The 24322-nt window shown below is 42.1% G+C and overlaps 1 protein-coding gene across 11 annotated transcripts in view; it reads right to left on the bottom strand.

Annotated features, from left to right (window-relative positions):
• Positions 1-24322, bottom strand: part of STN1 (STN1 subunit of CST complex) — a 1349458-nt gene that overhangs the window by 296703 nt on the left and 1028433 nt on the right. For all 11 annotated transcript variants that reach the window (XM_069611734.1, XM_069611735.1, XM_069611725.1 and 8 more), the window contains 2 exons: positions 12000-12116; positions 1248-1320 (listed from right to left, as the gene is read on the bottom strand). In XM_069611734.1, coding sequence (XP_069467835.1) covers positions 1248-1320; positions 12000-12116 — 190 coding nt within the window. The remainder of the gene's footprint in view (positions 1-1247; positions 1321-11999; positions 12117-24322) is intronic.

Genomic DNA, 24322 nt, shown 5'->3' on the forward strand with positions numbered 1-24322 from the left:
AGAGACACGGTGAACAGATAAATAGAGGGCACCCTGGCATGGCCAGGAAAGCACAAAATCCTCGGAGGAAAGAAGGGAGACAGATAGGACCAAGCAAGGACACCAAGAAGAACGAAAGGAAGAAAAGAAGCAGCTCCTAGACAGGAAACAAACAGGAGGAATCGCTACTCATAGGCCGAAAGATAAACAAAGAAGCGACTGCTCAGAACAACTGCCAAAACGTTGAGATGTGCAAAAGGCTTCTGGCTGCAGGAGGAAAAGCAGTTCTGTGAGGCATGCAAGGGCAAACTCGGCAGCCATGTTGGAGAGGGCTGCATAATCTCCAAAGATTATAGAGCTGCCAACACATGCAGGCCGTAATAACTCTTTGAATTATATAGCATCCAACTAAAAAAACAGTACAAAAGAGCAAGTTTCCACTTGAACATGAAAAAATGTCTTCCTATTTTTCTGTTCCATTACCGCAACTAATGAAAAACTACCGCACCCCACCTTTCATCCTTTGGGAATACCAACATGCCAATGTTAGGTTTTTTTCAAATTTGTGTCCATTTTCTTTTCATAGCCCCTGGAAAATCGTATTGGTACACGAACTTTCAATTTGGTCTTGCTCATGCATTTATTTCTATGATGGCCCCAATTTAGGTTTGCTGACAACTTGATTCACAGTCCATCGAAATATCTCACCAAGGTGGTACACCACAGTATTAACTGATTCTATAATTTATCTGTGCCCATGATCAACAATTTCTTTTTGATTTTATAAACCAAGATTCTACAATGAATACAGCTCTCCATATATATATATATACACAAAGGAAGGGCAGCTATAATGACTCCTGATAACACCTCACCAATGTCATTAATAATGATGGTAAAAAGCAGGAGTTCCCAGATAAAACCCTGTTTGACACCCTTGAGGTCCACTATTTTCCTTGATCTCTCCTTCTGACCTCCTCCCCTCAACCGTCTCTTCATAATTTAGAGCCGCAAGCATCATTCAATGGTTTCCAAATGTATAAGAGGTGAAACGATCTTGGAGCACTCACAGCTATCATAAGCAATCATGCTTTATAACCCTGCAGAGCTGGGGTTTCTTGGTGGATAATTTGGGCCAAGTGAATTCCCTAACCTAATACTCTTAACAATATCACTAACACTTTTACTTGTATATTAATCCCTTCTTCCACTTGCATGACATGTCACTGATTGGGGAATAAATAGAGAAAATAAAATATGCAACTTACGCCTATGTCTCTTGCAATCTGTCTGAATGATGTTGAGAGTTGTCTTATGCAACTCCTTATCATGGTCTGTTACCTACAGGAATCACAAGGGAAAAGGTGTAAAAAAAACGTTATACAGCTCTAAAGTGGTATTTTATCAAAACAAAAAGACTTTACATTAAAAGGTAAAGTTTCTATAAACGTGAACACCAACAATTCTTAAACATTCCTAGATTAAAAATGATCAAATATGACTGGTCAGCAGGAGAACCGCCAAATATCATCAGGATTGTGGGAGTGGGGGTTATGAAGCTGTTGCCGGTTTCAATCCCAGGGGTATACACTCCCTTGCAGGATTAAACATGTGGAGCAGAAAGGTGCTTCTTTTAATACTATGAGGAGTTTTAGAACATGGTTTTTACTGAATACATGCTAATATTTTGACTTCGACCTGAAGAAAAGGGTAACGCTTCTAATTATTATTATTTTTTTTTTATTGTGAATTAGTTTTACAAAAAGACACTTTTTACACATAAAACCATCCAACGGTCTTCTACTTAAGTTAATATCTATCTTTCAATCTTTCACTCTTAATTTCTTTTTAATACGTTGAGGGCTTTCGTCAGGAATTCCATCTTCCTTTAACACGTTCATAGTCTCTCATTAATCAGCGATCTCGTTTTCCATTTGCACGACCTGTTCTTGTCTTAGACGTTGTTTGTTCAATAGAAACTGTAGGAAATGTATTCCAGCACATGTAAAGTGTGGATTTCTCCCTTGTATAAAGTCAAGCCACCAGTCTTCTTTTGATTTTACTTTAAAAGAGAGTATATACGAACTTAGACGTCTAGACCTTTCTTGCGACAGAGCGGGGCATTCAAGCAAAAGATGTTTAGTTGATTCCAAGACCTCCTGTTTTTCGCATCCATCAGTACTCCTCGTTTTCCAGTGTTATGCAGAAATTCATTGGTAGGGTAGACCCCAAGTCATATTTTCATCAAGCATTGCCGAAAATGTTTTCCTGAGAGCCTCCTCAGGTAGTTTGGGATGGCGTCTCTTTGCCGATGTTCTATAGCTGCATTTATTTGTGTTTTAAATGAAAGTCGCAGTTCTCTCGTTTTTATCCAATCCTGTCTCTAATTTTTCTTTTACTTTATTGGGATTGGCGATTAATTCCTCAAGTGAGGAGTCTAACTCTCTTAACTGTTGAATCCTGCATTCTTTCCAGTTGTTCAATAACACCATACTTGCTCATCTGCGGCTAAGATTTTATAGCCATCTGCTGGCTCCTTTAATGAGATCTTCCTCAAGATAGATGGAGATTTCCATCTTACCACCCCGTTCAGAGATTGGAGCCATAATTCTGCTTTTACTGCAACTATTTGTGTACATCTCGGCAGTTTCAATATTGGCTTCCAAAAAAGGCTTTCCAGTTTCGCCCATGTTCTCCAAGCTAAATTCAGGCCAGCTTCACTCCCATACGTCAACATTGGCGTCACTTTTTGAAAGTAAATGGATCGTACAGCTCCAATTGTGAATTTCCCAAATCTTCCGTTCAAACGTATTCCTTGGGAGCATAGTTTTCTGGCCATTCCCATTCCAATTCCCATTGTTTCCCATTGTTTTTCGGCAATTGACTGATTGAATGTAATGCCTAAATACTTTCTGGTATTTCCCTTTTCCAATCTCTCGTCCCCAATTTTCCAGGAGAATCTATTTTCACTGACTTTCTTTGTTCCTACTATCGTTATAATCTTTGTTTTGTTAACATTTATTTCAAGCTTGTTTAGCACCATGTAGGACTGTAGTTCTTTGAGCAGATGTTGCAGGCCAATTGGTGTTCTAAATACCAGAACAATGTCATCTGCATAGCACATCATTGCTGTTTCACTGTTATTTATTTTGGGTGGGAAGTGCCGGGCATGTCTCAAGGCCTGCAGAAGTCAGCGATGTACAGTTTGAATGGTTCCATGTAATATCCCCACAAAAATATCGCCATGCAAAAATATCACCGGAAAATGGCTGTTTTTTGTGGGGACATTATTGCATGGAACATGCGGGGGGACACCCCCGCAACTCCAAACCCTTTTTTTTTGGCTGCCCCTATCCCCATATATATGGTCACCCATATAATATCGCCACAACCTTTTCCCGGCGATATTATGTACGGCCACCATATATATAGGGATAATATTACCTGATACCGTTTGAATAGTCGCAGCTAAAGGGCATCCTTGTTTTACCTCTTTTTTAGTTCTTATCCCCATAGTAAATTTTCCCTCGTTGGTTCTTATTCGCCTGGAGGTGTTTGCGTGTAGGGCTTTTATGGGTTGGAGGATGTCCTAATGGGGAGCCCCAATTTTCCAATTTTGTTTAGAGGTTGTCCCTGTCCACCCCGTCAAAAGCCTGATTTAAGTCTATGAAGGCCAAGTGTATCTTCTCTTTGGCTTTGATGGCGTTCAATTTCAGTAAGCACAGAATAAACAGGTTTAATTCAGTGCCAATACCTTTTGTAAAGCCTGTTTGACGAGTGTCTATGATGCAATTTCTTGCTGCCCGTTCAGGCAGGCTACTTTGCAGGTCTGCATCAAATTTTTTCCCAATGGCGTCAAGCAAGACTATGGGCCGGTAATTTGATGGGTCTTCTCTCCTTTCTTAAAGATCGGTACTGTGATACTTTTTATCCGTGATTCTGGCAATTTTTTTTTCTAATGGATGTTCTTGAAGATCAAACTAATTAGTATCGATAATTTTCCCGGGTCTTTGAGATGTAAATTCGTTACCCTCTCTGGGCCTTCCGCTGATGAGGCCTTTAACTTTTTTATTTTCTGCTCTATTTGCTCTTCATCCATCAGGGTTTTCCAAGCATGTGACTGGTTTACTTTAACTACTTTTATTGTGGACACCTGGCTTCCGAACACCTTGGAGTAGTGATTTACCCAGTCTGCTTCTGCCACACGACTTGTTAATCGACTCTTTTGGTTCAATGTTTGGTTATTGATTATTGACCATAAGTCTCTTGAGTTTGTTAGTGTTAATGCCCACAGCATTTGTTCGCCTTGTCCCTGGTCTTGATGCTGGCGAAACCCGGTCATCCAGTTCTTATAATATTGTGTCCGTTGTTTGATCCTCTGTAGTTGAAGAATGCCCGTAGAGACTTTCTTTGTTTCATATCTTGTCGAAGTGGTTTCTTCTCGGCTACTACACTGCTACTGTATGGATGTTTTGGCTTAAGCAGCGGTAGCTTCATCCCCGTCCATTTTGTTTTGAACAATTTTAATAGGGCATCATAGGAGGTTTCAGGATCATCATTCCTGACTTTTTGAGTGTATCTTTCCGTTAGAACAACGATATCTCTTCTTTTTGGTCTCAGCCGGTTCCTCCCATGATTTAGTTGTAACAGGTCCGGATTGATGTAAAGCATTTCCGCTTTTTTTCTTAGCCATGCGAGTCTCAAGATGTTGTGGTCACTAGCTTTTTGCGGAATTACCTCGAAACTGTCCACTTGGTGAAGACAGTTGTTTAGAATTCATATATAGTTGATTGTTGAGCTTAGGATCCCATTCGTCCAGGTTGGCTTACTCGGGATATCTCCCTTCACCTGCCCGTTTTGCATTGTTAGATTATTCTCTTCTGCCATCTGTATCCATTTAGCTTCATTCGACTCACCAAATTTCAATTTATCAAGGATCAGAATGCCATGCTTATTTATGCATTTTAAATTGAGATCGCCACATATAACCAAGGTTAATAGTGGGTCTTCAGCCATTTCGTCTGTTATTATTTTGGAAATGCTTTGAAGCAACTTCTGTAGTGTTATTCCTACAGGGTTCCAGTATATATTTATTATTAAAAATCTGCTTCATTAATGGGAACCTGCTCTTGCAATTTGATTATTGCCCATTGTACAAATGGATTCGGATTTCCGTTTCCTGTAATTATGGTGCCATGCTTTTGTTTTATAAACATCAATAGTCCTTTGTACAGTCTTTCATTAGGTCCTTTTTGTGCCAGATTGATGAGCACCTCAAAGTTTTCACAAAAGGGTTGCTCTTGGATCCAGGACTCCTGAAGGCATATTATTGATGCATTTCTCAGATCTTTCATCGAGTCATTAAACAAATGACTAAATCCCCTGGTGTTCCAGGAGATTAACGAGTCCTGGTCCTTTCCATTTCCTTCCTTTTGCTAATCCTTTTTATAGATGATTAAAGAGCTTGCCTCCCACGACCAGTCATCGTTCCCTACATGAACTTGCTTGATCTCTTTGACTCCTTTGGATTGCTTTTCGCAGATTGAGTTCCTTATTATGATCTCAATGTTTTTGGTGTCTTTTTTTTTTTAAGTATTTTTTTTGTCATCAGCTCTTTCTTTTCTCGTTAACGCTTTCTTTCCTTTGTTTTGTGAAAATGTTGCAGTGCCATTGGGGTCGTTGTTACTTAAGTCTGTAAGTTCATATCCCTGTTTTCTGAGCTTTGCGGCACCTTTTAATAATTTCTTCTTTATTCCTACAGAGTTTAGATGGAGTATTACTCTGTCGACTCTGTTCTCGTCTATATATTCAACGATCGCAATGTCGTCCGTTTCAATTTCCTTTAGCTCTGTTATGCAAAGTAAAAAGTACAGCAAATTTTTCTGGTTCAAATTTGTTTCGTTTTTTTTCGTCGAGGATATTATCAAGCATCACCTTTGACTTGCTTTCCCGCAAGCAACGCTTATTGGGGTAACTTTTTCTACCTGGAGGAGTTTTGTTCAAACATCTCGCTGGTTTTGTTGGGTTCCATTTAGCTCCATTTGTGTCTGAGTTTTTCTGAGGATAAATCCTTGGTTTTTCTCCTCAACTTGCTCCCCCTTGCGTTTGTCTTCCAACGTTTTAAAAGAACACGCTTCGGCAATGGAGTCCTCCTCTTTGGCATCCTCGTTGCTGGAGACCCCATACGTTATATTTATTTCTGATTCGATTAAATCTTCTGTGGAGCCGTCTGTTTCCTCACAGTCATTTTCTTCTATCTCTTCTGTTGATTTATTATCTTCGACGCAGAAGGATGCATCGTCAATCAAGTCATGTGATATCGCGTCTTCTCCGTCAGATTCGGGCTCAGTCTCATCTATGTAAGAGTCTAATTTAGTTGGCACTATTCCTTTATCTCCACACGTTGTAACCTTTCTCTCTTCCGTTGTCTGTCCTCTTTTGGTTCATAATAGTGCCCTGTTATAAGTGGATGTTCCGCAAGAAGGCCCTAAAGCCTTTCAATTTCAATTTGGTGCAAGATTTGATATTTTTAGTTTTTTTTGTCTAGCCCTTTCATTCTTCATGTTATTATTTGGAATCCTGTCTCTTCTTCAATTTCAGTCGCTCCTTAGTCTGTCTTTGTGTTGCATTGAATATGGGGTGAATACCATCACCACTGGTGGATGTTTTCTTCCCCCCCCCCCGTCTCTTTCTTTTCATGCACCTTTAGGCTTGTCTTGGGAACATTGGTAGTTTGTTGATGCATGATTACCTCTCTACCCTTTCTCCAAGCTTCTTTTAATTCACTAGGGCACGTCGATGCGATCACTCATAACTCTGGTTGTAACGTCCGCCCTATGCCCACAACATTAGATGGTATGGACGTTTCTTTGGTTGTTTTATTTTTTTGCTGCTGTGGCATCTTTGTATAGGTAGCCTCCTGCTCAGTATGGACTAGTAGTCTTGACCTTGGTTGCGTCTTTGCAGACTAGACCACTATCTTTGCTGGAGCGAGAGCTTGGAGGAATTGTTCAGAAGGGTCTTTGGTTACGTGATTTGCCCCCGTATCGATGTTTGCAACTGGGCTAGACTCTCTGTCCTTGATTTCAGCTGATTTTCTCATCCATTTTAGTGCGTCTAGCAGAGCCTGCATCATGATCGATTTTTCTCCCTGCTCGCCGGTTGCCAAATCACATAGCCTTCTTTGCCAGACTGAAGAGTTTGCTGCTTCCTGATTTAGTCGGTCCTCTACTTTTTCTTACAAAAGTTTCTATCAATATTAATTTAGAGTGGAGCAGCATAAGCATTGTTGTATTGTCTTTCACATTTTCATTGATAGTTTCATATAATTTAGGGTATGGAGCAAGGGAGATCGTCAGTTCCGCCATGACGTTGTTATGTATCTGCATCCTGGCCGCAATTGACAGTTGATTTTTATCATTCGTGGACATGCTCGTCTCCTCGACGCTTGTTTTTTTTTTCTCCCCTGAGTGACTTTTTTGGGTGAGGATTTCCTTGTGTTTCTACTAATTCAACTGGGTCATTTTGCTCGTCTGTGTTGTCTTGTCGTCTGTACCTCTAACCTAATTCTTGCAGAAGTTGCAGTTCCTTCACTAGCATATTGTTTGCTGCATCTGTAACATGTCCCTTAACGTCTTGTCGCCTCATGAATGCCTTGTCCTGAGGGATATGTTGCTCTGTCCCATCAGGCCTGTACACTTTAGTGACATTTCCACTGTCTCTCATTTGTTCCTCTCTGAAATGTATACAGGTTTTTTGTTCTTTCTCAGCGTTGTGGCTGGTGACGTCTCGACATCTGTCTTTGGGTGAAGTGAAGTTACCTTGATTGTCTGGTGGGGGCCCCTTATATTCATTTACTGTCTCATCGTTCCGATGAGGAATACCTGGGCAATGCTTATTTTTGTTCTTCATTTTTTTTAATGAAACTTTGGCACCATTCATGTTTTATTATTTCGTCCGCTATTGAAGTTAGATTTAAACTTAGATTTCTTCTGTTTTTTTCCGATCAGGGGCGTTGACATTTGGTTTTGTTCAAGATTTTTCAGCTGTTCACTCCACACAGAAACTCCCACTTGAGGGCCTGAATTGTCTGTCTGAAATATCCGTTTCATTTTGTCGTCTTGGCACTGCGACTTCAGTTCGATCCAAAGGTCTTCCTCCTCTTGAATGTTTGTTATATCTTCCTGTGTATCATCTGGTGCAGTTATATCACCACTAATTGAGACCATAGTCCTCTTTCCTCCTCGTACCCCAATGATTTTTTCGCTTTGAGTACGCTCAACAACTTGCTCATTTTCTATCAGCACGGCGTCATCAGACAAATCGACAATTTCAGCATTTTCCTCTCTGACCTCACTACTTATTCCATTAGTTCGCCATGGATAGTTGGTTAGCTGTTTATTCAAGGCGATCGCTAAAGTCTGACTGCTTTCAACCATGTCACACTATGCTTCCTCTGTGTAATTACGGGCGGGGGGTATTAAGTTGATTAAGGGTGGATTCTTGGAAACCCTTTCTTGTATTTCACAATGATTTGCACGGACATCATCATCTGTTTTGCCAACTGAGTTGCTGGTGTTTGCTGGATCTTCTGAAAAGACAGGAGCAACGTCCTTTGATGTTCTTTCCTGGTTTTTGACTTACCAATTGTCAATGCGTACCAGCTGCGTCGGCTCAGTCATCATGAGAAGGGCTCAGGCTGCACCGCAGGTGATTGCCACAACTCTCCTTGTTAACATTCCATATTGATGGCAATAGCGGCAATGCCGCTACTAATAATGAGGGTAAATTTGTCACAATCTGTGTAGCGCTTGAAGTGGTGCATACTTGTTTGCCAGAGTAATTGCTAGCATTCTCCGTGATTGCGATATGCTTGACAATCCCTTTATCTCCACCGCCCATAGTCGTGAGTAGCACCACTTCACGTTGTGGATCAATAAAGGATCCTATTTCATTTAATTCGGCATCGGTTATATCAAGCCTGTCGATCCTGCTATTATCTTTGTTACTGGTCACCTCAAGTGGCTCGCTTGTCTCGAGTATCTCCCTTCTCGTGTCCACCTTGGCCGTCCCCATCCCACGCTCAGCATTCACACGGTTCACTGACAGCCTTCCCATAGATGAATCACTTACCGAACGCCACCGGCCACTCGCGTTTGTTCTGTGCATCACCGGCGATGATGAAAGCGTGTTACGCTGGCTTTTCTCACCTTGCAGGATAAGTGAGGAATGAGGCGCTGCTTCGCTCGAGTGTTAGGCCGATTTGGGTGTTCATGTGGGGGTTCCTCCTCCATGACTCCTCCTGGAGTCAGACTGGAGTTTGACTGGACTCAACCGTGGTGCTACGCACCTGAAATGGGTCTTTATAGGCAGTCCTTGCAGTTAAAGGCACAGAGTTGTTTGAAATCCAAAAGCGCGTTACAAATATAACGGTCCTCTCTCACTGTACACTGGAGTTTGACTGGAATCAACCACAGACTCACGCGCCTTCTAATATTCCTTCTGATGGTTCCTTCAATAGAGGGGCTTTCTTAATACATTGAAGGAGTCTGATCTTTCATGTGACCTGGTTCATTTGATGCACTTTCCATCTTTTGTGCATGTCTCTGGGTCCTTCGTCTCACAGGTGGGAACTCACAATATGTCTCTTTACTGCACTGTTTCTTCTGGTTTCTTGAATTTGGCGGTGTTGTCTTAACCTCTATATGTTTGCTTCAGCTGAATAGTTTACTGGTCTTCCCCTACATTTTTTATGAAACATTTACTGGAAAGAGTCTGTTCTGTTTTATGAATAGAATACTTTGTGTCATGCCGTGGTGGCAGGGTGGTTTCCTCTCCTCTGGCAGGTATGGTATACACCACAATGGGCCCAAGGCTATATTCTTGGTGGGAAGGATATATGGGAGGGGTTGTATAGTACAGGGAATCTGGAGAGAAAAATGGCAGGGGAGGTCTTCTGGATGTTAAATATGGCATACTGTGTGATTTGTGTGAACATAGTGAACTCACCATGGAAGTGAGCATTATTGAATCATTCTTGAAGTATAATTCAGCAAAGGTGGCATACATTATTCAAGAGAACTGTTTTTCCCGGGATTATACATCATTAAGACAAATGGTTTCCAATACAAATTCTCTCCTCTGCCCCTAAAAAAAGAGCTTGTGTGTCTGTGCTATGCAGGAAGGTTTCCCCTTTTTCTTCTGGGGGATTCGCTTGATGAATGCTTAGTGGCATTGTGTGACGGCCTCTTTTCATGCCCAAACCTCTGGCCAGGAAGAGATTCTAATGCAGTTGCTATCAGTGACATCTCTGTGTTCACTGATCCTGGGAAGGCACTTGAACATCTTGACGGTTGATGGGCTAGATCACTCCAAGGAAATGGAGGTGTAGGATTAAACAGCCTCCAATTGCCTCAAGCAAGAACTAAATAACATGGTTATTTACGATATCTAGAGGGTGTTGCATGGTAGGGAAAATACTTCAGCTTCTGTTCTCATTTGCACTTAACACTTACAAGAACTGATATTTGTTGGCTTCCATTTGGTTCAAAATACAAAGATAGGGCTTGGGTACAATGTCAGACCATTGTCCAGTAGAAATGTCCATTACCAAGCACATGGTTGATCAAGAAACATGTTGAGACCCCCCTGGGGCAATTGCTGAAATATCTGGCCAGACTATGGAAATCATTCAGTTAAATGACAAAATGGACAGCTCTAATATTATACATTGGAATTCCATTAAGGATGTGATTAAGGCCTAGCGGTGGGCTCTGAAATGAGGGTTAGGAAATTGGAGGTGGACAAGCTCACAAGGGAAACAGATGTCCCAAAAGCCCAACATATAGCAACAGGATGCTGGAACATTCTCCACACACTAATAACAATTAGCGGGTGGGTGAATGCATTATCAATTAATAGAGCAGAAAGATCCGTATCTCACCTCAAACGGGTCTTTCATGAGAGGAGTACTAACGTAAATTACATCTTAGTGCATTATCTAAGACTGGAACCTACCATTCTACCTATATCCAAAGTTCAGCAAGAGTACATAAAAGAGGGGTGTGGTCCACTATGTCAAAAGCTGCAGAGAGGTCTAGAAGGACGAGCATACAGCATAGTTTGCAGTGGTGAGCAGTGGTCAGGGTGTTAGAGACTTGGTTGAGAGGACATTCTGTAGAATTACTGTTGTTAAATCCGGATTCAAGAAGATCCTAGAGGTAATTGCAGTCTGGGAGGAGATTCTATTAAAGATGAGTTATTCTAGGATTTTAGACTAGTTGGAGAGAAGTGAGATAGGCCGTTAGTTGGCAGGCTTATTGGGATGAGCGAACAGGCTCTTTAAGATTGGTATGACAGGCGCTAACTTGACGCAGGCTGGAAAGACTCCAAAGGAAAGGAAGCAGCTATAGACGCAGGAGAGGTAGAAGGTGAGGGGAGAAAGCTCCTTGACCATCCGTTTGGCAAATAGGTCATGAGCGGTTGGCAGTCCTAAAAATGTGTTCAAATTCACAGACAGAGGCAAGGGGGTGCTTGAAGAGAGGAGGAAGAAAGAATTGTAGGAAAAAAGATAGGAGTGTTGTGAGGGTGTTGTCATAGATCTTTAAAGTTTATATGAGAAGTAATGGGCAGGGTCATTAGCTGTTATAACAGAAGAGATTATATGAGGGCAAGACAGAGCCATCATGGCTTGTAGTTTGAAATCCCTTGGATTTCTGGGTAACTACAACAGAGGATGTTCAGGATGGATAAATAAAGAGTGAGCGTAAATAAAAAGTAAATTAAGAAGTACATAGATTGCGGGTGGGGTGGGAGCTGTGTTTTAACATGCAGCAATTAGTGATAAATCGGTGTTGCAATGGGTCACAGTTGACCGCTTTAACCAGCCCCAACTTTGCCCTATGGAAAAGGCAGGATAGTTCTTGTCCTAGGATAAGCTGGTGAATATTTATCTTATAAATATCATTACTATTCAGGGATAAGCCCATCACAACGTAACATTTAATTTAAAATCTCATTACGTGATAGACGTCATGATTCTGTGATTTCAGGAAAACCACTCCTTTTGCCTGCAGGAGTAAGATTGCTTCTTTAAAAAGGTTGCGGACTTCTTTGGTCGAAGGACAACTTTGTTTAACCTAAAAAACAAAAACAAAAACTCTTAAACTCTTGAAACAAGAGTAAAGAAATGAATAAAAATGAATTCTAGTATATTCTGAAAACACATTTTGGGTCATTAGTGCTTTAATATACCATACCACAAAAATGAGCCGTTGTAGCCATCTCACAGTCATTTAATTTCAAACAAACAACTCTGTGCTTCCATTCATCTTCAGGCTACCCATGAGCGGTTCAGAGAATGAGGCTGTTAGTATAGCGGTATGTTCCATGTATAGCCGTATGAAAATCTTCTTTTATGTCCATGGACCCCAAGAAGACATTGTTACTGTCTTGAATGCCAGAAGGCATATGGTTTGGATGAATGAAAGGGAAGAGCGGCTTAAAAAGAACAAGATAATCATTGTAGCAACTACTGTATTCCTAGTCGATATTCCCCTTCCCTCTATACTTGTGCGACTGGAGCCTGTGGCAAAACAGAATTAATTGAAAAGAAAGATAGAAGGATCGGAACCAGCCGCATGCAGAGATGCAGCCCCACTTACTCTCACGCATGCTCCCAGGCCCCCCCTGCCAGGTTGTTTTTATTATAGGACGTTGGCACTTTTTAAAGGCCGTAGCAAAAGGGCAATACAGCGAAAAAAGTAGACTATGGACTAGTAGTATAGTAATCACTATGGACAGTAACTTCTTCTTACTCCTTCATCCCATTCTCTTTCCTCCACACCTGTGTAAGATCACTATGCACATACCAAAAGGGAAAACTACTAGAAAAATAAGGCACAGTAATAAATCAGACAGAGATGATGTGCAGCACTGCTTGGCTGAATCGTTGAGGGGTGGGGGTGCCTGTCCTTGAAATGGAGTCTATAGAGTATCACCTTTAAAATGCATGTGGTGCAGCTCGCATAGCATTCTTGCATTGGCGCTCTAAGGGAATTTTCCACTGAATGGCAACAGAAGCTGGCTTAGCCCTCATCAGGGAAGCATGAAGCCCCCCCCCCCTTTGAAGAAAATCTTCCAGAGCAAATAGGCGTATAAAATGCAGCCCACAATCCAATGGACGATAGAGACCTTGGCAGATCTTCCCTCAATAAAAGAACCTCCATGTATGACAAACAAAGGAAAGAATTGTGGAGGATCATAAGAAGGATACAGAAACTGGGAAGACATTTCTACCATATTGTTTATTTAAAGTAAAATAAGGACTACCTTTCCCCCTATGTCTGTGGGGTGTTTCCTACCTATTTTACTAACTAAGGTGCTTGTAAGTCAGAGTAAATGTCCAAAACAAGTCCGCCCACTGTCCAAATCTAACCTATCAGACCCTACCACCAGTAGAACTAAGGCCAGCAGAATGACTCCTTCTTCTGGGTGCAGTGTTTAGTCACACAGATTGTCTGGATTATATCTATATGGTCTATAGTCAACTGCTATACAGCATATTAAGTAACCACCCATTGGACTGCATGCATTGTACCACACCATATATATGCCTCTTTTATGCACCACTCTGCTACGCGGCCCAACAAGCCGACTGTAACGCAATGTTTGCACTTCTGTCAAAACTGTATGGCTGATCCGGCTTCCCAGTTGCTGCCCATGCATGCAACTTCAATTTATGCCACTCTGTAACTAGATATGCCTCTCAGCCATCAAGATATTCTCAAACCTAGGTGTTGTGCCTCCCAGCCATCGTGTTATTCTCAATTCTAGGTGTTGTGCATATCTAGATATTGTCATACTCTCAAATCTAGGTGTTGTGCCTCCCAGCCATCGTGTTATTCTCAACTCTAGGTGTTGTGCATATTTAGATATTGTCATACTCTCAAATCTAGGTGTTGTGCCTCCCAGCCATCGTGTTATTCTCAATGCTAGGTGTTGTGCATATTTAGATATTGTCATACTCTCAATTTAGGTGTTGTGCTCCTAGCCAATTTGATACACAAATCTATGTGGGCTAGATCACCTTACCTCACCATAGGGAACATCCTCCCTGTACGACCACTACACACCCAACTAAGTGTTAGCTCCGCATAATGTCTAGCCTATCCAGCGTCTACTCCATTATGGCTACTGCTACACTCCTTGCCACCTGTAATCAGGTCAGCCACACAGAGACCCCACTACATGCACTCGGACCCTTCTTACCTATATAAACAGACATAGTTACTAACACTCATGTCCACACTGACTCAAAATACCAAGTTCTGCTAGGACCACTAGCTTACACCTCTCGGCCTAGTTCCACGTACGATAGAAACAACAAACTACGTGCCAGACTTAACAAACTTCACGAGACACCCAGATGACTCCTCCCTCCTACAATACGTGAGATGAAACGTCATAATGGTAAGGAATGCAACGCTTCCAATAACACCCCAGCCGCGAAAAGTACTCCTAATCTAACACATCCCAAAGAGGAAACCAAGGATCACTCCTACAAAGGAGCGCTCCTCAATGCCAGGTCACTAGTTGCACATGCCCTTGATATAGCTGATCTAATCACTGAGGTGAACTTGGACTTTATTGCAATAACCAAAACTTGGTTACATAAGGTAGCAGGACCTTCACTTATGGTAGCCATCCCTGACGGTTACACTATATGTAGACAAGACCGAGAGGGCATCCGCGGAGGCGGAATTGCCATCATCTCCAAATCGAGTCTCTCGCTAAGACTAGCCCCTGCCCAAACTCTACAATCTTGTGAAGCCCTCACAGCAAAACTCCTCATAAACAATCATCAATCCCTAACCATTCACCTAATCTATAGACCTCCAGGTCCGCTCGGGACTTTCGAAGAGCATCTGCACAAGCTACTAACCTTTAATGCTAAAACCACCTCACAATTGCTGGTACTAGGGGATTTTAACTTAGGATTTAATGACCAAGCAGATGCGCACGCCGCGACTATTGCCCATGCTATCAACTCCCTAGGATTCTCCCAAAAAGTCAACAACCCAACCCACACGAAAGGCAGAATACTAGACTGGGTCGCTGACTCAAATTGTACAGCAGTTATCTCATCTATCTCGGCATTATCATGGACGGACCATTCACTAGTGTCCTTTAACCTACTAACCTCCCGACCATCCTCTACAGCCGTCCCCATGGCACTGTCATGCCCAACAAGAAATAAAAAGAATATGACAATAGACAATGTCATACCAGCCATTCTTCCAACATTAAATGCACTGCCTGACAACTTAGACCCTAGCATATTAGTGCATGAGTATGATAAAATTATGACTGATACTATGGACAGAATTGCCCCATTTAAGATGCGTACAAGCAAACCTAAAGCCCATCTAAATAAATGGTTTACTCCTGAACTCAAGGCCCTACGCCTCACCAAGAGAAAACATGAATCTAACTGGAAACTACACCCAACTGCTGAGAACAAGGACAACCTAACATCTATTTCGCGACAATACAAAAATGCAGTTTGTTTGGCTAAGAGGAATTCATACAATGATCGTATCGCCAATTCCAATTCTAGCATGAAGGAACTCTTTTCCATACTGAAGGAACTTGAGTGACCCATTGCCATACCAGACACCTGTACTAAAGATCAGACCTGGTGTACAGATATCCAACATGCTCTAACCAACAAAATCAACACCCTCCAAAATATAATTCAACTGAAAAAAGATTCGATCAACCTTCCTACTCTACCACCACCCAAGGCTACCAACAAACCCCAGTCTAGCAAATTCTCCTTCACAAAAACTACCACACTAGAGATAGAAAAAATCATCCTCATCCCCAAACCATCGAATTGCGAAGGTGATATCTGCCCAGCACAGCTAATAAAAGACGCTGCTAGAGATTTATCACCGTTTATTTCCAAACTTGTCAACTCATCCTTCGCCACAGGCATCATCCCAGCTAATTTAAAACAATCCTGGGTGCTCCCGTTGCTCAAAAAGCAAACTCTTGACCCTCTCATCCCTACAAACTACCGGCCAATCACGACAGTTCCATTTCTGTTGAAAATTCTGGATAAAGTGGCCTATACACAAATTCAAAAATACCTTGAATAGCATAAACTACTAGGATCTAGACAATCTGGCTTCCGCCCACTACATGGAACGGAAACAGCCCTTTTCGATTTAAAGACCCAAATAGACGATTTGAGAGATCAAGGTAAGACAGCCCTCCTCCTCCTACTAGATCTCTCAGCTGCGTTTGACCTTGTGGACCACAAGGTCCTCTGCAGACACCTGGACTCTGCCGCTCACTTCTCCACCCAAGCTATCAGTTGGATAGAATCCTTTCTGAGTGAGAGAACTACGAGAGTTTTTTCCCCATCGGCAGCAGCAGACCCTATACCCATCACCTGTGGAGTCCCTCAGGGTTCCTGCGTCTCCCTGACTCTATACAATATATTCACCAAACCTCTGTTCGATGATCTGGACAATCTTGGTATCACCTACACTAACTATGCAGATGATACACAGATTCGCCTTCCACTTTCTGGGGATCATAGCAGGGACAGGGAGTTGGTGAATAGAGTGTATCTTATCATTCAGGCATGGATGGCCACTCATGGTCTCTGCCTGAATGATGATAAGACAGAGTTGATCATTCTGGGTACACAAGCCAATATTAACAAATTACGCCCGGACTACTCAGCTTTCAGTATAGATGGAAATGCTATCAAAGTCTCGAGGGAAGTAAAAACACTCGGTTTTTACCTTGATTCTACCCTGTCCTTCACCAAACAGGTCAACTCCCTAGCTTCCACTACTGCCTACACTTGAGCAGGCAAGCCCTTCCTGTCCAATACCAGTTGCCTAATCTTGGCTAGAGCCTTAATACTTTCCCGACTCGACTATTGCAATGCCCTTTACAGCGGTGCCAACAAAGCCACTACCCAAAGACTTCAAACCTTACAAAATAATGCTCTTAGAGATGCATTAGGCATAAAGAAGAGGGTGCATATCTCCTCTATTAGGCGGCAGCACAAATGGCTATCCACGGATAATAAAATCCACCTAAAAATGATCTCTTTGACCCATAAGACCCTAAATAATGCTGCTCCTAGTTACTTGACGGACAAAATAAAAAGAAAAACATCTACTAGACCCATGAGACTCGCCAACTCCAATTGCCTGGTAGTACCCAGATTAAGACTCGCTAAAATCGGAGGCGTAAGCTTCCCTGTGAGAGCTGCCAACTTGTGGAACGCTTTGCCACCTAACCTAAGAGTAGACCAACCCTTCCCACACTTCAGAAGGAACTTCATTAAACACATTAACGCTAACAACGTCTAGACACCTGCCCTACTTAATGCACCCAGATGTGTTGTAACCTTATGTTTATAACTGCCAACTCTGTATATTGCCAACTGCACATTCATGTAAATACTGCAACCGGTAATTGTATATTCATGTAATATTGTAATTTTGTAATTTGATTCATGTAACATTGTAACTTTGTAAGTCTCGCATATACCTGTTGCTGCGCCCGGTAACCTATGGGTCTGGAGCGCATTATAAATAAATAAACAAATAAACAAAACAAACAAAACAAATATCGTTTTCCTCAATAAATCATACGCAAATAGTCTGTGCTTATCCCTTGGACTAAGTTCTCCAGTTCTTTTAGGTGACTGGTAGCTTCATTGTCCTCTTTCTTAGGGATTAATTTAGGTCTGCTCAAGTTCCTTCTCTCCCTCTTGTAGGACTCCACACACCCTTGTATATAGTTCTCCTCATTGGAATTTTGGTTGCTCAACGCCCAATTATATTTCACTCTTCCTGGGGTGCCCTTTCATGTATGATATTTATCTTCCGCAACGTCTGGTTCATAAGCATCCTGCTCTCGCCTTGTGGATAGAGCTGTTGCAGGGACATGATTCGGGAGTTGCTTCCTCCCGCTGGTGGTGTCTGCGTTTTTGTGCGGGCCGGCTGCCCACCACTATTGCTGCGTGGTCATGCCTCCACCGGATCTCGATTCCAACTTGTTCTCGCTCACCTGTCTTCCAGTGTTTCTCATTCCGTGTCGGAGCTGCTCTGGCTTACACAGGCTCTGCATTCTGCAACAGCTCTTATACGTACAGGGTGTTTACCCTGGTATTCTCGGCTTTCTGCGCCCTCGGCTTTCCAGCTCCTCTCTCTGGTTCTTTGGTTTGTCATCCCTTTTCAGTCTCCTCGGCCCAGTCCATTGGAGACGTTGATCTAAAGGGATATCCTCATTTCCTTGTTGATAATATAGGTTCACTTTTTCTTCATGAAACTGATAACTTTATGGTGTATTAGAGATGTCCATATAAGCCATCACTTGGAGGGCATCAGGGAGTTCCTCACAGGAACGGGAGTCCTTGTCTCCAGAGGGGGAGACTCTCCCAGTGAGGCCTCACTTGCCTCGGCTAGAGAGGGTGTTGCGTAGTGGGCTCACCTCCCTAGCCTCTAGTGTCCTTTTTCCTCTCAATAGAATCTGAGCTCTGTTGACGACAAGGTTGTGGAAGAACCTGTCAGAATCTTATTAGAAATCAGGCAAAAATGGAAAAACACTGGTAGATCTATTTTCTGATTAATGTTAAGTTTGTGACCTATGGGGAACTCAAGATAATGCTACACGCCACTACTGACTTAGGGTTCAACAAATCTTTATTTTAATAGACCAATGATCCAGATTAGATAATCACCTACCAGAAACTAGTGGTAACTCTACAATTTAAGAGGGTATTTTAACTAAGAATGTGGCAGGTGGGGTTAGACTAAATGGTGATTCATTATTGCTCTTAGGGTTTCGCTTGTGAAAAAACTAAAATGTTCAAACCCTATTCTAATAAGTCTCCACCCCTCCAGGGCTACTTCTAACAAAGAGAAACACCGAATGAAACGACTAAAAGAAAATGTCTGAGACCTAATCTTAATGAGTCTTTTGCCTCCTGTGCCATTTTGTTTGATTTCCAATGTGGGTGAGCTGTGAGAAGGTTGGTACCTGGACAGTGAAGATTAGGCTGCAGGGGCTTGCAGTAGGGACATTTCATGAGATAAGGGGTCATGAGCTTTAGGGAATTTAACTTGATTTATGAATTTGTTTGGCATTGTTGTTGACGGGTGGATTTTTGTTATAATTTAACACCTTTCCCCACTCCTCCCATCCCATGTTGGGTCTTTCAGGACCTTAGTTCTGAAGAGTTCCTTTAATATTTAGAACTTAGTTCATATTGAAAGTCTTCTATATCAAACTCTTGTTTTTGGGATTTACTTTCTGTGGGAAATAGATTGGGGTCTTGACATTCTGGATGCATTTGTGCGATGACACAACACAACCTTGTCTTCTATGTAAATGGTTGTCACGGCAGTGCCGATTTATTTTTAGGCAGCAACAGTGTAGCTTATATGCCCAATATGTTGTGATCCACAGTTTTCCCATCACGTGCTTTTCCATAGGATGCATTAGTAAAATCAAATCTAGCATTAAATGCTTATAAGCAGAGGGACTCCATGACCTTGCTGGGGGTGTCATTCAGTGATGAAGTATCCACAAACTTGCTTCCCCACTTGAAGCTGCTACCCGCACCAAGAAGAAGCACAAGCTAAGGCAGAGCGGCCCAAGTGGGAATCGATCTTCACAATTAGGACGTTTAAAAGAATGAAGTGTGCATATGCGTGAATATTGGGTGAATGTGTGTGTTTTGCACCTGGTGCGTAGGCTGGGGAGATGGAGCAAAGTGTTCAGTGTGTGTGTGTGTGTGTGTGTGTAGTGAGGATAGGGGTGCAAGCTTGCATTATGTAAACACTGCATACAGTAAACACTGCAGTATCGGGCAATACGCTTATGGGAGTTCCTACAGAGGCACATAATGACATTTTGGGGAAAAGCCATCACAGATGTTATGTTAATATGCTTTTATACTGCTCCAAATCACCAGTGTAGAGCACCTAAACATGTCTGTGGAGTGGCATATTGAGCATCCACTAGGGTATCCAAACATTTGTTTGCTGGAGAAAGGAAAAACAGCAAGGGGAAGACATGAAAATGGGAAAGCGGGAATTAGCTGCTACAAACACGGGGAGAGTGATGTAGCAGGGGAAGAATGCTTTGTGATAGCATGGGTGCATGCCAGTCCAGTTAGGTGAACCAGAGCTCTGTGGAACGGAGGAGGCAGATATGTCCTAAAGTGTTGTGGTATTGGGTTGTGATTCCATGGCAGATTTGGAGCATTGTTAGTTAATACACAGTGCAATGCTGGAACTTTGGTGGCTTATTTTCCCGGGCGTCGCTATTCATGTACCCCAGGTCAAACTCCAGAATGTTAATTCTCTGACTGCCAAGCCTGAGCCAAGAGTGGCAAGTAAAAAATAGACTGTGTATAAAGCTGAATGTTGTCGCTAAGGGAATGGAGTGGTAAAACTGGTATAGTAAATCGAAAAAACCTTGCACCTTGATGTCAAAAAGGTTATTTTTAAGAGTTTGATATTAGACATATTTCGTTCATGGTGAGGCAAGGTGTTGCCATACTTTGAAGCAAGCTATCAAATTAGAGCAATACGTAGTCATCTACATTGTATAAATATAGTTTGGGCTCCCTATGTGGGCTGTGTTCATTATATTGTGTGAAATGAAGAGGTGGATGTGCAACAATAGGGTATGTAGGGAGAGAAGGGCCAGATGTCTGTCCTTCTTTGTGCAGTGACAGACTAGCACTCTTCTGTGACGTTACCATACTTAGTCAGAGTGGGGAAGGGAAGCATTCAGGTTTCAAGGCAACAACGTGAACACCAGCGCACCCAAAGATCAGCACTGAGGGGGCCCACAACCAGCTAGCCAACATGGAGAGAATGGGTGTGAAAAAGATGTAAACGTGCTTCAAAGCACACCAATGGCCAAGAGAATCAGGGATCTGGGCAGTTTGTACACCTAGAAACTCTAAATAACGAATTTGCCATGTTCACAATGCATTGAAAAATGTGCAAAATGTTCACCTAGTCTTGTCATTTTGTGCAAAATCTTTAAGGATATGAGCACTGCCTTTGCTCAGCAGTGGTCAAGATGTAAGCCTTACACAGTTTCAGTGTGAGCCTTGGCATATTGAACCCATGACAAGCACGAGAGCAAAGGCCTTCTACTTTCTTCCATGCCATGAACAGCCACGAGAGCCAGGCTATATAGACAGGAAATATGGACAGAAAACTGGACACTTTCAAATGGCAGTGGGTTTTGAGCCATTGCAAAAGCCCTGCACTGGGCTACCAGGAAATTCTTGAGTCATATAAGGAACTTTATGGGATGGTACCAGTTGTGTCTGAGGACTCCTTGTAGGCTGAGCTTCCTGGGAGTTAATCTGCATAATCCAGCCTTCGCTATCCTTCTCAACAGGGCTGCCATCACAGATGTGCTCTTGCAGGGGCAAATACGGGCATTGTTGAGGCAAAGCCATCACACGTCTGTCCTTGCAGTGGTAAATTCAGGCATGGTGGGGCAAAGCCATTATGAGTACGTTCTTACATGTGCAATGCTAGCATGATTATTTTTTGCTCTCTAAATTGTATTTGTCCAAAGGCTTTCCGACTAACAGCCGAGCATCTATTTGTTTTTCTGCACTTGTATTGCTTGTTTATTCATGTGTAGAGTTACTGGTTTGTATTTGCCCTCGATGTTTGCTCTGACATCCATTAATTAATTCATCTTTTATAGCAATCTATATTATCGAAGACCAGCCTCTAAGCGTGTGATCGGAATTTGAACCAGTGTTCTGCGAATCTCGTTTCCATTTGTGCTCCATAACTGACCAGTCCTAATAAATGAGTTACGCATAATAACTCAGACTTACTTTTCACTTACTTCTAAAAAGACTGCTAAATGGGGAGTATGAGTTACTATTAATAACTTATTTGCGAATCAAATGGATTTTTGTAGCTTAAGTCAAGTAGTCTAAATTGGTACTACTGCCAATATGAAACACACATATTAACACCTGGACATTTTTTTCACCAAATAGTGGCACTCCTGGTTTGATTTTTTTGTATCTAAGCAAGTTTCTCTAAAAAGATTATAACGAAAAGAAATCTATCAGTATAAATGTTAAGAGCGTTAATACTATACTATAAAGGCAGTACTCAAAGGTCACTTCTACAAACACATTCTACTTAAAGGTTGCATCAGTAAACCACAGATTATTGTGAAACAATGTTGACAACTCTAGTTTTAGCAGAGGCACAGCCTTTAATTGCAAAATGGCATGTATTACTCAATATTTAATCTGTGTTTGCTTTCATGAGATGTCCGGCACAAATGAATACTATCTGCTACTTGTGCATAGGTTGGACAATACCTTCCTTTTCTTGTGGGGTGTCTAGTCCCGTAAAATTCCAGGAAGCCACTCTTAATAAAGGCTTATTCATGGGAAACTGACAAGTATCTTATCTATACCATTTCACTCCCAGAACATTTAGAAATCATAGACCTGCCCACCCCAAAACAAATTAACCTCACCTTCAACACCTTGAAAGACATCAAGACAAAATACTGTACCCCTAATTTGATTTATATTTATTTTAGTGTGGGCATTTATCGAGTGCGGATTTTGCATCGAGAAGCAGAGGAATGGTTTCCAACTATGCTTTAAGAAAAATACATGTTACGGCTGTGGTACTCAAAAGTGTTTATGCCGAGCCCCCCCCTTAAGTAAAAATATTGTTGCCAGGCGCCCCCCACATGCAATAAATGCTAATATTTCCTTTTAAAAGCAGTCACTGCAGTCCATTTTTGAAGAGCCACGCAACCCCCTGGACATCATTCGACCCCATATGGGACCAGCCCCAAAGTTTGAAGACCACTGGGTTAAGGGCACAAGTTACAGAAGGGCCGTACCGTATTCCAAATAAGCAACAGAAGCAGTAATTGGGTGTGAGGTTGGGCAGGGGCGGCCGTTTGATCCCAATCAGGGGTGTCTACGGTCTGTGAAGATGGTGCTCCTTGTAGTGGAGGGTCTTAAGCTCCTTTCTGAATTGCATGAGGCGGGTGAAAATTGAATGCCTGCGGGTGTAGATCGAGAATACCTGCGTTTTACTTTTTTTTATTTTTGCCGCTCTAATCTGGGCAGGTCATGGCTTCTTGTGGAACTTTGTCCACCATAGATGGTGACCATGTCAGCTGTGCAGGAGGGAGCATGCAAACAGACAACTGGTAAAACAGCAAAGGCTGCAGACATGCAAATATATAAGGGATAACACAAGATGGAGGAAAGGAGCGTATATGCATGTCAACATGTTAAATACAGTGAACGCAGTCGCAACCATCAGTGCTAAATTCTGTTACATAGGAATGAAACCAACTGCTCTGCAATGCACAGTGATACACCAGCGCCACACGCCAATAATGTATTCACTTTGGGTGATCAAGATAACGTTTGCAATGGCCCAGCTATTTGTTCAAAAGGTTTTGCTTGCCTCCACCACTGCTAACAAGTCTCCTGCTATGTCATTGGCATCCTAACCTTCTGCTTTACACTGACCCCCTCACCCTGCTTCCTCAAGAATAGATCCTGCAAATGTGCAACTCTTTTTTCTACAGAAAAAAAGTAGTGAACTGTGTGTGGTGCACCCTTGTCAAAGTATCTGCGAGCTCTGTGGTCATTCTTGACTCACTGATGTAAGGGACCTTTCTGTAGAAGCCATTGTGCTGCTTCTTGGGCTGAGGTACCTTTCTAGAGTCTAAAGCTCCATGAACAAAACCACTGCACCCCCAGCTGGATCCAGGATCAAATCCCTAAAATCAAATGAGAAAAGATCAAGAAATTGGCAGCTTGACAGCACTCAGAAGCCGGGAACAAATACTTACATACTGCAATAAAGCTAAAAGTTTGGAACCTAAATAATAGTAGACATCTTGGGTTCTATGTTCATTATGTTCATTCATCCCCAGTTTTTTTTTCCATTGCTTTTTTACCCGAAAATGTTTTGCCGGAAAAATGAATGCAATTTTTTTTTTTTTTATAGGGGTGTCCCCCTCATTCCCCGTCCCTTATTATTTATTCCCTATACCCCAACCCCTCCATATTGGTCGATTCTTTTTTTGGCAAACATTTTTCATCAAAAAGTGCTGCGAAAAAAAGCAGGCGATGGATGAACGTTGTACCGACATCTTGGAATGGGCCGCCTCTATTATGTGCCAGGCCAAACAGCCAGGGAACAACCAAAGAAGACTGAACACTGTGAACCAACCAACATGCAAACGAGCTGACCTGATGCCACAAACATAATTCTAG

The sequence above is a fragment of the Ambystoma mexicanum genome, chromosome 8 (genome assembly GCF_040938575.1).
Source record: "Ambystoma mexicanum isolate Mex_15411 chromosome 8, UKY_AmexF1_1, whole genome shotgun sequence".
In the NCBI taxonomy this organism is placed as follows: Eukaryota; Metazoa; Chordata; class Amphibia; order Caudata; family Ambystomatidae; genus Ambystoma; species Ambystoma mexicanum.